Source organism: Erithacus rubecula, assembly GCF_903797595.1.
Source record: "Erithacus rubecula genome assembly, chromosome: 1".
In the NCBI taxonomy this organism is placed as follows: Eukaryota; Metazoa; Chordata; class Aves; order Passeriformes; family Muscicapidae; genus Erithacus; species Erithacus rubecula.
Genome location: NC_136658.1, coordinates 18,858,842 through 18,871,843, shown reverse-complemented (window position 1 = coordinate 18,871,843; position 13,002 = coordinate 18,858,842). Strand labels below are relative to the sequence as shown.

General features: G+C 42.2%; 1 protein-coding gene across 5 annotated transcripts; it reads left to right on the top strand.

The window, feature by feature from the left end:
• The first annotated feature begins 149 nt into the window (after positions 1–149).
• LNP1 (leukemia NUP98 fusion partner 1) lies at positions 150–12,764 on the top strand. Of its 5 annotated transcripts, none has more exons than XM_079320597.1 (5): positions 150–216; positions 3,050–3,279; positions 3,760–3,798; positions 9,140–9,385; positions 11,199–12,764. In XM_079320597.1, the coding sequence occupies exons 2-5, from the start codon at positions 3,133–3,135 to the stop codon at positions 11,397–11,399; spliced, it is 633 nt and encodes a 210-aa protein (XP_079176723.1). In that variant the 5' UTR covers positions 150–216; positions 3,050–3,132; the 3' UTR covers positions 11,400–12,764. The 5 variants fall into 5 exon arrangements, with proteins under 5 accessions (XP_079176723.1, XP_079176722.1, XP_079176724.1 ...); XM_079320596.1 differs by having other exon boundaries at positions 181–328; XM_079320599.1 differs by lacking the exon at positions 150–216 and adding an exon at positions 237–328 and having other exon boundaries at positions 3,055–3,279.
• The last annotated feature ends 238 nt before the right edge of the window (positions 12,765–13,002 follow it).

Sequence of the window (13,002 nt, the reverse complement as noted above, 5' to 3'; positions counted from 1 at the left end):
ACGCGCGGGGCGCGCCGGGAGGGCGCGGGGAGCCGCCGCTTCCGCCCGCCCGCAGCGCCCCTGCCGGCGCGGAGGGGCAGCGCGGCCCCGGGAGCGACCCCGGGCGGGCGCGGGGCGCGGGGCGCTCCCAGACGAAGGGGCGGCGAGTGAGCCGTGAGGAAGGAATTCTGAGCCGTGAGGAAGGAGTTCTGAGCCGTGAGGAAGGAGTTCTGAGCCGTGAGGAAGGAGTTCTGAGCCGCTCCCAGCTGGAGTGCTGTGCACAGTCCTGGCTCCTCAGTGCCAGAGAGACGCGCAGCTTCTGGAGCGGGTCCAGGAGAGGGCAGCGAAGGTGATTAAGGCACTCTTAAGAGGAAAGGCTGAGGGAGCTGGGCCTGTTCAGCCTTGAGGAGAGACGGCTGAGGAGGGCCCTCATCAATGACTACAAGAACCTCAAGAGGGGATTCCAAGAAGATGGATCCAGGCTCTTCTTGGTGGTACCAAGCCATGGGACAAGAAGCAACGGGCAGAAACTGATGCACAGAAGTTCCACCAGAATATGGGGAAGAATTTATTTGCTCTGCAGGTGGCCAAGCACTGGCACAGGTTACCCAGAGAGGTTGTGGAGTCTCCCTCACTGCAGATATTCCAGACCTGTCTGGACACAACCCTGTGCCATGTGCTCTGGGATGACCCTGCCTGAGCAGGGAAGTTGGATCAGATGATCCACTGTGGCCCTTTCCAACCATATTGGTTGATTCTCTAATTCTGTGAAGTTTCAGCTAATGTGGCTGATTAAAACTTTCTAGGACTTTGTACTTAAGAGTTTTGGAGCAATCCTTGTTGAAGGAAATCTAAATGAAATCTTTGTTTTCTTCCCAGTTATTAATTGAGTCTGTCATAAAAATAATTTAATATATAATACTAGAATTTTGTCTTTGTGTGTGTGTCTATGGCTAGTTAAAATCCTTTCCTGTAGGCAGAGGAAGCTTATGTTCCTGTCTCCACTTATTTCTGTGGAGCACTCGGGTGGAGATGAAGAGGAATCATTTTTAATATGTTTTTACTATCAGCTCCAATCATCTCTTGCCTGGAAATATCATTGTAGGTGGGAAGGAAATGTGAGAATACACATTTTGCACAGAAGGAAAAGGGGCTGCAAATAAAAACAACAATAAGATTGCAAAGCAAACACCTCAGGAATCCCAACTAGAATTTGCCCTGCTGTGCTCTGAGTCAGTGTATCTGCGTGCCTGGTAGTAAACAACTTGAGAAATGTCCTTTAATTGATGGATTATTACTATTTATGTAAGCATATTTTGACAAAACTGTGGGACAACCCCTCCGCCCCCATTCTCCCTGTCACCTCACATTAGAAAATACATATCCAAAGGGTCAATTACTTCCTGCTGGGACAACCTCAATTCCACCTACATCATGCTTCCTGTAGGTCTTCAGATGTACTTGCCTGTACAGATGGGTTTCCTCCAGGACATAAGTCAAATGCAGGCTCTTTGAATATGGCCAGGAGTGTCCTTCCCCACCTAGAAAACCACCCTACATATCCTTATCATTGCTTCAGGTGTCTTCTTGCTGTACTATTTTGCAGGGATCCCTCTTGCTCCTGTCCAAGCTGCTTCAGGTGTGGTTGTGTCTCCAAGCTCCCATACAGAATGTCTGAGGGAATGCCATCTGCACACCCGTGTACTCAGGTCCCTCTGCTAATCACACTCTTGCCTGCTCTGGAAAGGGTAAAATTGGGCACGTAGACACCCATGAGCAATCATTCCCCTCACCTGTATTGTTCAGAGTGAACAGTCACACACTGTACTTACACCTCATCCCTACACCCCCATGAATGAAATTGGAGTTTTGTAGGTACATCAGTAGTTCTAAACAGGTTGGAGAAAAGGTTTAATGCTGGACCACTGACTCTCTGTAAAACTAAATTACCAGCAAACTTTTTGGCCTTATTCTGTCCAAGACCATCCAGCATCTCCACAGCAATGCCTGGGCAGCAGAAGAACACCAGCACACACCAAGGACTGCCTCAAATAGGAAGTTAGATTAGTTTCTTCTCATGCAGTCTTCCAACATCATCCCAACAGCTCTACAGCCTCAGAGCCCTCATCTTCCTCCTGCCTGGTCCAAAATCATGTAACACATCTTCCAGTTTCATACCATGCACACAACAGTTTCATGGGCCACAACAGTTTTTGTGTTATATCAGAGATTTTGAAATAAAGAAGACACAAAAATGGCAAGAAAGGATTACAGCCACAGTGCAGTAATTACAGCATGGAGCCTCAATGAGACCCTCAGCACAAACACCATGCAGGGTACATGTGATCAGTTTAGACACTTGGTCTGAGGGCCAGAAGTCATTCCCTGGCCCTGTTCTGTGGTATGGGCAGGGTCTGTATGACACACCCAGGGCTGGTGAGGAAGAACCAGCACAATTTAACCCTGAGTGCACTCACGTGAGGCAGGGCCTCACATACCCCTGATATGACAGATGAAATCACTCAGGTAAAAAGCAGCAGCTGCAAGCTTGTTGTCTGCCATAACCCCAAAATGAATGAGCAGTTGCTTCTAGGCAGACAGTGTTTCTGAAATACTGAAGGAACAGCAGATGCAACAGAAGTCAGGAGAGAGAGAGCAACAGAAGAGTGGGCCATTTGTGATCCCTCCCACAGAGCCAGCTAGGTCTCTGCAAGCAGCTCTGCCAGTTTCTGACCAACATCAATATGTCAATTCTGCTTCTCAAAAATCACAAGCCTACTTTGGGTCTGCCCCCCGCAGGCATGTAACTGTGGGCAACTCTGCATTGGTATTGACAGCTGGGGCACTCAGCAGCAACACAGGGAGCAGCCACAGCCCTGCCACCCACCCCCTGCGGCAGTGTCATATTGGACATGGCTGCAATGGAAAGGTTAAAGGAAACCTTGTTGAAAAGAGATGAGAAAGGGTTGACTTTATGTTTAGACAGCACCCGGGGCTGCAGTGGGACAGGTTCTGGGGAGGGAGTGCAAAAGGAGGGGTTGAAACTGTGTCTGTTTCCTCTCGTTGACAGAACAGTGGGAAGCTACTGGCTTGGTGGTGGAATTTGACCTTGCTTTGGGCTGGGAGACTTCCCCAAGTTTGGAGCAACTGTACATGGAATATGATGAGGATGATGATATTTTCTTTGCAAAATGGATGAGCAGCTTCTGGGGCCACAACTTGATCGATGAGGAGAAAGAAGGCAGAGGCCACAAGAAACGTCAGTCACGAGTGTGGAGTGAAAGGAGAGCATCCCTACCGGTAAGAGCTGTGTGCAGCTTTGCCTGTGTTTGCATGTGATATACATACAAATGTAAGTTCCAGCCCCAGAGGCACGGCCCCAGGGATGTATGAGGATGTTCTTGTACCTTGCCAAGTAAGTTCAGTTCCTGCTGGCAGCTGCTAGTTGCTTTTTGAACTTAGCTGTCTGACAGGGGCCAGCCTCTGGGATCTTGGAGTACAGAAAACTGACAAACTCCAACATAACTGAGGATAGGACCAGAAATGTAAGGAAAAGCATGTAATAGCTGCCTAACTATGTATTACTGCAGTATTACTGTAATACCACTAATGTATTACTGTATGTGCTGGCTGCTCAGCACAGCTGGCAGAGATCAAAACATTTTGCACCTGCATCCATGACAACTGTTCTGTAATGAGTCTGTTCTCATGTGAAAAATTGTATAACTCCATATGTTTTTAAAGGATTTGGATCTAATTATGCAACTATATTGTCTCTAGGATGTTTTACCCTCTACCCCTTGGGACTTACCCTTTCAGGTAAGTGTAACTGCTATTTTAAGGTAGAGGATGCAGTCCCTCCTATTTTAAAACATCTGTCTCTGAAGACAATGATACAACATATAACAAAGCTTACTAAACTGTGAAGTAAGATTTTAAGGTAGAAGTACATTATTTATTCTTAAAACAAAACAGATGGGAAAGGGGAGGCTCATGTGCAGAAGGCAGCTCACAGCTGTCTAAGTGAGTATCAAAATTAGGTTAAACTGAAAACAACTGTTCACAGTCTTCTCTTTATTCAAAGATTGTTGCTTTCATTTCAGCTTTAAAAAAAACATTTAGGTGGTCCAGACCTGTCTCCTTTTTTTTTTCCAACTACATCAGTTGTCTTAACAGAAATATTATTATTAATTTTACTGTATTTTACTTTTTTCACTCAGAGATCCATGCATATGTGATTTTTTTAGGCCTCAAGAGAAACTGAAGTATAAGGATGTGCCTTAAATCTCTTTCCATTCAGCAAGGTGCTGAACACATCTTGTATATTTGTGTCTGTATTTGTATGTGCAGATTTTTTATTTGAAGCATATCCTTATAGTCAGCTTGTTCAAAAGCTATTTAAATATTTGGCTAATAGCTATTTAAATATTTAGCTAATAGCTATTCAAATACTTGCTATACTTGCACTCCTTAAACCATACCTAGAATTTAGATTAAGTTAGCTGACAGAAAGGCTGTGATTTTTTTTATGTTACTATTTAACAAGCTAAAGATATTATGTGCACCTAATTATATCTGGTCTTTAAATTAATTCTTCAAGCAAATTTGTCTTGCCCCTCTAGTTTCATATAAAAGATGTAAATTTTAACTGCATTATATCTCTGTGCCAGATGTTGACTGGGGGAATGAGATGGGAAGATTTGTCTGGGGATTTTAGGATTTGGGGATACATTTTGAAATGAACTCTTGATTTGGAAGTTGAGTAGTTGGTAGTAAAGAGCACTAGGATGTGTTGTCCAACCAAATCCAGAAGTTAAACAAATGGTTGCTACTGATGCCTTGGAAATACCTCCAGAAAGTGCATCTCCTTCTTGAGAGCAGTAACTTGAGAGCTATTGCACCTGGATGTGTGTTTTTGCAATGTTATTCCAAATTATAACTACTGTAAGACTCATTATTGCAAATTATAACTGTTGTAAGATTCAGAACTCTGGTACTGTAATTTAAATATTGTCTTCATTTTATCAGAACAGTGCTAATTATCAGGAGGAATAATAACTGAGATTAGAATGCATCTCTTCTGAAAGCTAATACCTCCACAGCAGGTCAAAGTGTACCCTTTCTTCTGTTTCAACACTGAAAATTGAGATAATTCCACTGTCTAGATAAAATCAAGTCAGCAAGTTCTTACACAAGTGTTGGGAAAAGCTCCTTGTGCAGGTACAATGGTACTGCCAAAAGAGCACTGCCTGCTCACTTGTTTTCATATCCAAGGCTGATATTCAGGGCATCATCAGCAGAGCAGTCCTGTCCATACAAACTGCTTCTGCACCACGAGCCTTTTGGTGCTACACAGCAAAGTGCTCTCAGGGTAGCACAAAAGGTGGTTCTGCTGGAAAATCAGTTTCAGCTCCAAACTGGTGTGTTGGTCTTTGTAATGCTGTAGTGAGACATTCAAGCCACTGCTCCCACCTCAAAGGCAGAAATAAACTCCTGTGGTATCCTATCATGGTACAGTCCCCATCTTAAATATGGATAAAGCTTTGAAGAGTAACTCCCAAACTAACAACAGTTTTCTTTTTTGTTTTCCCAATATCTTGGTATACCTCACAAGCAGTACTGAGATGAGCTTTGCAAAATGATTTTGCTATAGTCATTCACACTTTGCAGAGAGGAACACAAAATTATATTCATCCTTCACTGTGTCGCTTGCAAGTCAGGCTAAAACATGTAACTCCAATCTGTCGGGCTAAAACAACACTTAACTCCAGTCTCCTCAGACTGGAAAGCTCAGCCCTGCCTGTGTTGCTGTGGGCCAGCACTGGATGTAAAAGCTGCCTAGAGATAATTAAGTCAGCTGTTTCCATCGCCTTTATTTAACTTGTTTCCCTGGCAAACTTTAGACAAATTAACTGTGATACCCTTTTTGAAGCCTCAAGCTATGACTTTCCTTGACACATTCTAGTTACCCTACATCACTTTGGTTCAGAACACATCTTACTTCCAAGCCATTTTGTTGTAAGGAAAAGATTGGAGGAAAAGCAAAACTAATAAGAAGTTTGCAACCCCATACATGTATCCACCCTCGAATATGCATTGATGCTCACAGGAGAAAATTGCAAAGAAAACTGAGAGTGAGAGCAGAACAAATGACTGCTGTTGACATTATTGACATTTCATTTAAACTAAACTTTAACGAACATCTACAACAATGTTGTTACTATAGACCAATTGAAGCCCAGACCAAAACATTTTTAAGAAATATGTGCTTGTCTGTAAGGTTCTCAAAAGGAAATGAAACCATGGAAGAGCATCTGAATGTCAGATGTTCCAAAATGTCCCTAAAATACTCGGGTCATTGTGTAAACTCCAGCAAACAATGAACACTTGTGCTGACACTGAAGATTAATGTTCTTACTGACAGCTGTGCAAGCTCCCAGATCAAGCCCAAAAGATGTGAACAATTAACTTGTCTACAGACAGAAACTGAGAAAGAGATAAGGCAAATTATACTGACAACAATTTTTGTTGTGTGAAGTATTTTTGTTTGTATACCTTTTGTGTGTTTGAGATGGGTGATTAGCAGAAGATTAGCTGTTTTGTAAATAGATACACTGAACATGAGTGGCCTTTACCCAACAAGAAAAAAAGGACTACTAATGGGAATGGAAAACAACCTCTGATCCCTTGGTGCTTCTGGCTTTCCCAGCACTGGCAAAAAATCCCCATTTTGATAATGAAGAATTTAAAAAGGCACTGTGAGAGAAAACACAGTCACAGTAATATTGCATAGACCTGTCTGTATAGCTTTACCCTAAGCCCACTGAGGCAGATGGGCATTTCAGAGGAAAGCTTGTCCCTTTTCTGGACCATGGCTGCCATATCAGTAGGTAAACTGGAGTCTTTTTGTTAAGGACTTAACTGTAATTCTATCTGTGAAGGGAAATCAAAAAGAAGTAAAAGAAAACATTTCCAGACTTTGCAAAACAAGATTGATAGAATACAATCCCCCATTTCAGCTGTCCTCCTGTGTTTGGTTTGGGTTTTTTCCCAAACCCTCTAGGAACAAATACCAGTGATTTTTACCATGAGACAATTTTTATTTCCAGGAAAGAATATATGTTGATGCCATTAAAATGACAGAGAAGACATTTAGCTTGTTGAGCCTGGCACGGACTGTGTGCTCCCATCCCTCGAGCACAATGGGATTGCTTTGATGCTTTCTAAAGTGACAATACAATATGACCTTACAGAACTTGCAGCTGTATTGACTGGTTTGAAACTAAAGTAAAAATAATATGGCAGAAATCATTAACAGTACTCTCAGAGGCAGTCTGTAACACTGGACATAGTAAGCTTACTCCTGGAAAAAAAATAGAACCAGTACCATGTATTTTATAAACATTCTTCAATATTAGGTACTTCTGTCAGGTGTGAGATTTATTATTTCTAGCATCTCTTGTCTGTCTAATGTGATGCAGCCACAGCCATATGAATGAACAGCCTCTCTGCTCAGAGAAAGGCTGTATAGGTCCCTGTTGTGCCAATACATTTCTAGCAGCATCTGGGCCAGAGTGAATGAAGTGTGCAGGACATGTTTCAGGGCCCTTGCAGTCCAAGGTTTGTAGATTCATATAAACACTGTACCAAGTTGGCTTAGTTTTCCCATTTGTTAAAATAACAAAACAACCAATACACACACCACAAACCCTGTAATGAGTCTATGGTTTTCTACTGGATTTTCTTAGAAAGCATTGCAGAAACAGTGGGATAAACCTTCTGTTGTTATAAAAAAATCACATCTCCCTTAAAGCCAGCTGAACTTCTTGGGATTACTTAGTAGCTGAAGGCTTAGCACCATGCTTATACAACAGTGAATCACAGAGTCAATCAGGTTGGAAAAGACCCCTGAGATCATCAAGTCCAACCTTTCACCAATCCACTACCGTGTCAACTAGACCATAACACCGAGTGCTGTGTCCTGTCTTTCCTTAAACACCTCCAGGGACATTGGCTCCAACACCTCCCTGGGCAGTCCATTCCAATGCCAAGTCATCCATTCTGTGAAGAAACTCCTCATAATGTCCAAAACATATATGCATTCAAAAATGTATGCAGCAGCTGGGTGCCTGCAGTGCTTTGATCTGACACCTGCAGGGGTGCAATTTTCAGTATCTTCCATCTCTCATAACTTTCACCATCTGCATCTTACCAGTGTTCAGATGCAAATCATCAACAACTGGCAAAGTTTGTGGTATCCCCAGCTCTATGTGGTGTCCTTCTCACACCTCTCTTCTACAGGTCTGTCCCTTTCTAGACCCACCAATACATGACTCCACAGGACACAGCAGTTCTGTCTCAGTGTAATCTCCTTTGCAGACATTCAGTTAAATACAGCTGATGCAGATCAATAGCTTTTATCTGCATGCCAGGCCTCAGAAAATTGAATCACACAGAAACTAAACAACTATCTACTCACTCACCACTTCAGTCCTGCAAATATAATTGTAGAAGTCTGTTTCCTACAACTACTTTGTTAGGGTTGTGTACCCTGAAAGTGCTCCTTATTCATTCAAGACAAATATGCCCAAGAAAACAGCAGAAAATTCAAAGCTGGGCAATAAAGCATCTTGTCTGCATGTGGGCTGTGCTGAAAACTTGGCAGAACTGGTGAGAAATTGTTGCTGTCACACTCTAGACTCAAACAGCTGATAAGACCTGGAGCACTGTGGGTATAGCCTCTTATCTGACTCATGTGGCCACAAAAGGCTGGCTAATGCTTTTTGAGAGTCCTGACTAGAAGCTGCAACCTGGTGTGAGGCCTGAGTTTTTGAGGTTATGAAGAGTCCCAGCTCCTTTTAGTGTCAGTGAACACTAAGAGGTTACATTTGACCACTTCATATTTGAAATGTTCATTATGTACCAAAACTTATATCCTCAAACCCAGAAATAATAGGAAATTCTGCTGCTTGCTGCTGCCTCCAGAAAGCAAGATCTTGGCAGTGTGATTCTCTTACAGTTAAAAACAAAAGATACAGAATTCTGGAAAAGCTCCTTCACTTTGCACCACTGTTTGGGAGAGTGTCTGTGACAGAAAAAAATCTGCCTTGTGTGTTCTGCTTTACTATTCAATAGTCAACAAAGACCTTTTGTTTTTCAGGCCAAGCTTTCCTCCCTCCATACAACACGACTTCATGCTTCTGCCAAAGGCTCATCTTCAGGCCACCTCAGGGGCTCCAAGGAATTTCAGGAAGACCAAGATGTCAAATGCCACTGCCACAGGAAGGCAAGCAGAACACCTTCAGCAGACAGCTCATGTCCAGAGACAAGCTCAAACTCCATTCAGGAGTTTGCAGAGTCCTTTGAAAAGCAATTGCATCTCAAAAGCAAACGCTCAGTTTCTTTGGTAGGTAACAGCTTAAGATCACTACAGAACTTAAGATCACTGCAGAAGAAAAAAGACCAACCAACCAAGACAGTTTCTTCCTTTGTGTAATTGCTGTGACTTTGCTGGGGGAAGTGCAGAAGTAAACTCCAATTTGAATTTTTCATGTGGTCTCAAATTACTACAAGTAGCACAAACAAGGTTGAAGTTGTATCATGAGTGTGAGGATTATGGATGTGGTGTTACTGTCTAGGCTTATTCAGGAATGTTTATCCTCAAAATTAGACACTGCACTGGCTCATGTGGCAATGTTTTCAGAGGTTTCTATGGCTGTGGCCACAAAACATGACAATACAAACCCAGGTTTGTTTCACTTTTGCTGCAACACCCAGCTCACTTTTTCACTGCTGCTGACCTGACTTAACCTATTTGGAGTTATCTGTATTACTGCCAAACACTCGGGTGTTTGACAGGCTTCTCATTTACCCCTCAGGACTCCATCCATCTGTTTTCTGCAGTGTCACCACACAGCTGCAGCAGCAGCTAGTGCTGTAAGTAGTAGAACATATTTTCACTGAAAGGGCATGCAGGCAGCAGGGGATCTTCTCCCCATCATTCTGTCCAGAGCCATGAGCATTTTGTCTGGTGTGTGTTGATGAAGTAGCCAATAACAACTTTTTGTGTATAACACTTAAATATATTTTTATGATGCATAATATCTGCTGTACCATGCAATGGAAGAAGGGGTAATAAATCCTTGCTCACTTTTAAGTATCAGAAATCCACTATCAAATTGTCACTTTGTTCAAAAAACTGCTTGAATAACACCTGACATTAGCATCAAACAGCCACAGAAGGAAGCATCCTTTTTGTCCCCAGTTTCTTGACACTGACAATTTGTATGGAAAAGTAATTTTCAACTCTCTTTGCACATCAAAAGAGGGGGAAAAAAATCTCTTTTCAATAAGCAGCATAATTACATGATCAATCCCATAATTTCTCAATACTGTGGCTAGGAAGTCTGTGAGCATGTGGTTGGTTATGATTAGGTATAGTGAGCACAATGTATTAACTATGACTTTGGTTCTAGTTAAAATAATGGATTCCAGTGCCCCTCTGTAGCAGTGAAGTGTGCTGAACTGTATTTGAATCTGTTTTTCAAGCAGATCAAGTTGTTGCCATTCCCTCAGTTGCAATTGTAGTTTGGGAGATGAGAAGGACTTGTGAATCTCAAAGAACTGAGCAATAGGCCAGAGATCTGAAAGAAAATTTGGGTTTAAACCTGTGCCCCCAAATGGAGGGTTTTTTGCATTCAGAGCTTTGTGGGTGCAATTCAAACCACCATGATTAGACCAGTGAACAGTGTGGGAAAGGTAATTAATCTCCTCTCCTGCATTTTGCTTTTCTCGTATAAATGTGTCTTGGAGAACCTTTCAGACCTTGTTTTCAGTGAAGTCTTTGCAACTAGCACCGAGAAGCCTTTGGGGCATAAAGATGGATCACATGAAAGGATAGAAACATGGAGTCTGGGCTGAAATCTCAGAGTTCCTCCCTTTCTCCCTCTTGTCTGCTCTCCTCTTCAAGTCCACTGAGCCTATGACCCTCCTAGCAAATCCAGAGTAAAATCAAAGAATGTATGTTTCTTCTTGCTGAGCTTTAGGGTGACTGGCTTGGGCCTTAAATTTGAGCCCATCATGGTAAAACTGATCTTGGTGAGGCAGGTTACTGGAATATTTTATTACATAGTGAAATAAAATAATGAGAGGGTTTGTTGTTGTTGTTGTTCTTGTAAGAGTCTCTTTTAATTCCCTGCTGTTTTTTCCCTGCCTTTTAGCAACCTGAAGGTGCAAAAGAGAGACGAGAAAGAGAAAAATTGCATTTGAGAAAAACCAAGTCTCATAAGAAAATGGGAGAGAAATCAGAGGCAAGGAGAGACCAGGAAGAAGCTGAAAGTTCAGAAGTACCTGCAAAACACAGCGAACAGTTTCCATCACAAGCAAGCATTCAGAAAGGTTATGTATGCACAGGCAGCTAGAATGCATAGATAACCAATCTTAACACTCTCCCTGAAGAGCAGAGGGAGCATTCTTGTTCTAACTAGAAGAGGCCCATTAGTTAGAATAGCCCCTAAGTTGTAAAGTAAAAGTAAAATTTAACTGCACCACTGTCACCATGTTACTACCTTCCCTTCTTTGCTTTTGTCATTAGAAATGTGACCTTTGACATAGGAGTGGATCAGTAGCAAGATCCAAGTTAGAGATTAACCACCATAAGAGGATTTCTTTCAGGCATATTTAGCATTGCAGCAGGACAGTGGTGGATGTGTTCCTTTAAGAGGAGACCTCCATCTATCTATGTGTTACAGAGCCATGCAAAGCCTTATGTTTCTTTTTTAATTGAAAACAGGCTTTTTGGTGGGTTTGGGAAAAAAAAAGTACACATAAACAACCAACTGCTTCCTGGCCCTGACATTCACTTAGATTGGTCTTGAAAACAGGTATGTTTTTGCTCTGAGAATCTTTCAGCTCCAAATTTATGTAAGAGAAGAGAAGCTCATGTTCCCTTCTACACCTCACTTCTCTCTGTTTTTCCTATTACTGTTTTCCTATCACTCGTTTCACTGGCATCTCCCACCCCTCTCCTATGTCCTCAGTCCCATTTCCTCAGTCACACAACTAGTTCTTTCTCCCATCTTTAGCCTTGTTACCTTGCTTCTTTTGTGGCCTTTCATCTCTCCATTTACTACTTTACTGCCTTGTAGCTATATCTTGCCTCTTGCTACATCTCTGCTTTTGCTTCATCACCATTTGAGCCTTGTTCAAAATTCTCCAGTAAAACCAGGGACATCCTGTCTCTCCTATTTCCATATAATCTCTTCAGGGGGTTGCTGAGGCATTGCAACCATATTTTCTTTTCCAAAATCTGGGCCAAACTGGCTGCCTCTGGTAAGCAGGTCTAGGAAAACTCTGTTCCTCTGGCTGAGGATCTGCTGCACACAGGTGTAAATCTCATCTCCACGTGCTCACAAACACACAGTCCCACAATTAACCCTATACCCCCCTTTCTTCAAGGTGCCAGTATTCTCTGCAGATACAACCCTGCTCTCTTTGGAAGTAATCTCCCCAGGCCTACTATGGAGAAAGCCTGATTTGGATAATATGGTTAAAGAGTGAACACTAATGAAGTCACAAATGAAAGTCAAGGTCTGATGGGTATTCTTTCTGTGATTTTTCTGTAATTAACAAAGATCTTACTAATTTACCTTAGAGCCTTACTTTTGAATGTTCAGCCCTTTAAAAACTTAGGGCATCCTTGAAACTTTGTAACAGTTATATGCATAAGGGGATTCTGTTGTTTGGATTTTTGTTTAGGGCTTTGGGGGTTGTATAAGAAAGCAATTGGACCCTTACTGATGCTTGTAAATTGCTTCTTGCCTGGTAACATATATTATAAACTAATAAATCTTAAAATGGAAAAATGTTGTTCCTGTGCATAGTTCCTGTCCTTCCCAATCCAGATTGAATTTTTACAAAGCTCTTCTGTCAGCCAACACTTAAATAGAGATGACTTTTCATTTACAACCTTAATCTGAAGACTGCATTACAAAGTGTCTGTATAGAAAAGAACATGGCCAGCAG

What these genes read in the sequence shown, in the direction of transcription:
- LNP1 (XM_079320597.1), top strand. Translation starts at nt 3,133, where the DNA reads ATGGAATATGATGAGGATGATGATATTTTCTTTGCAAAATGGATGAGC. An exon ending in CTTGGGACTTACCCTTTCAG is followed by an intron (nt 3,799 to 9,139) that starts GTAAGTGTAACT and finishes TTTGTTTTTCAG; the next exon opens with GCCAAGCTTTCCTCCCTCCA. An exon ending in GCAAACGCTCAGTTTCTTTG is followed by an intron (nt 9,386 to 11,198) that starts GTAGGTAACAGC and finishes CCTGCCTTTTAG; the next exon opens with CAACCTGAAGGTGCAAAAGA.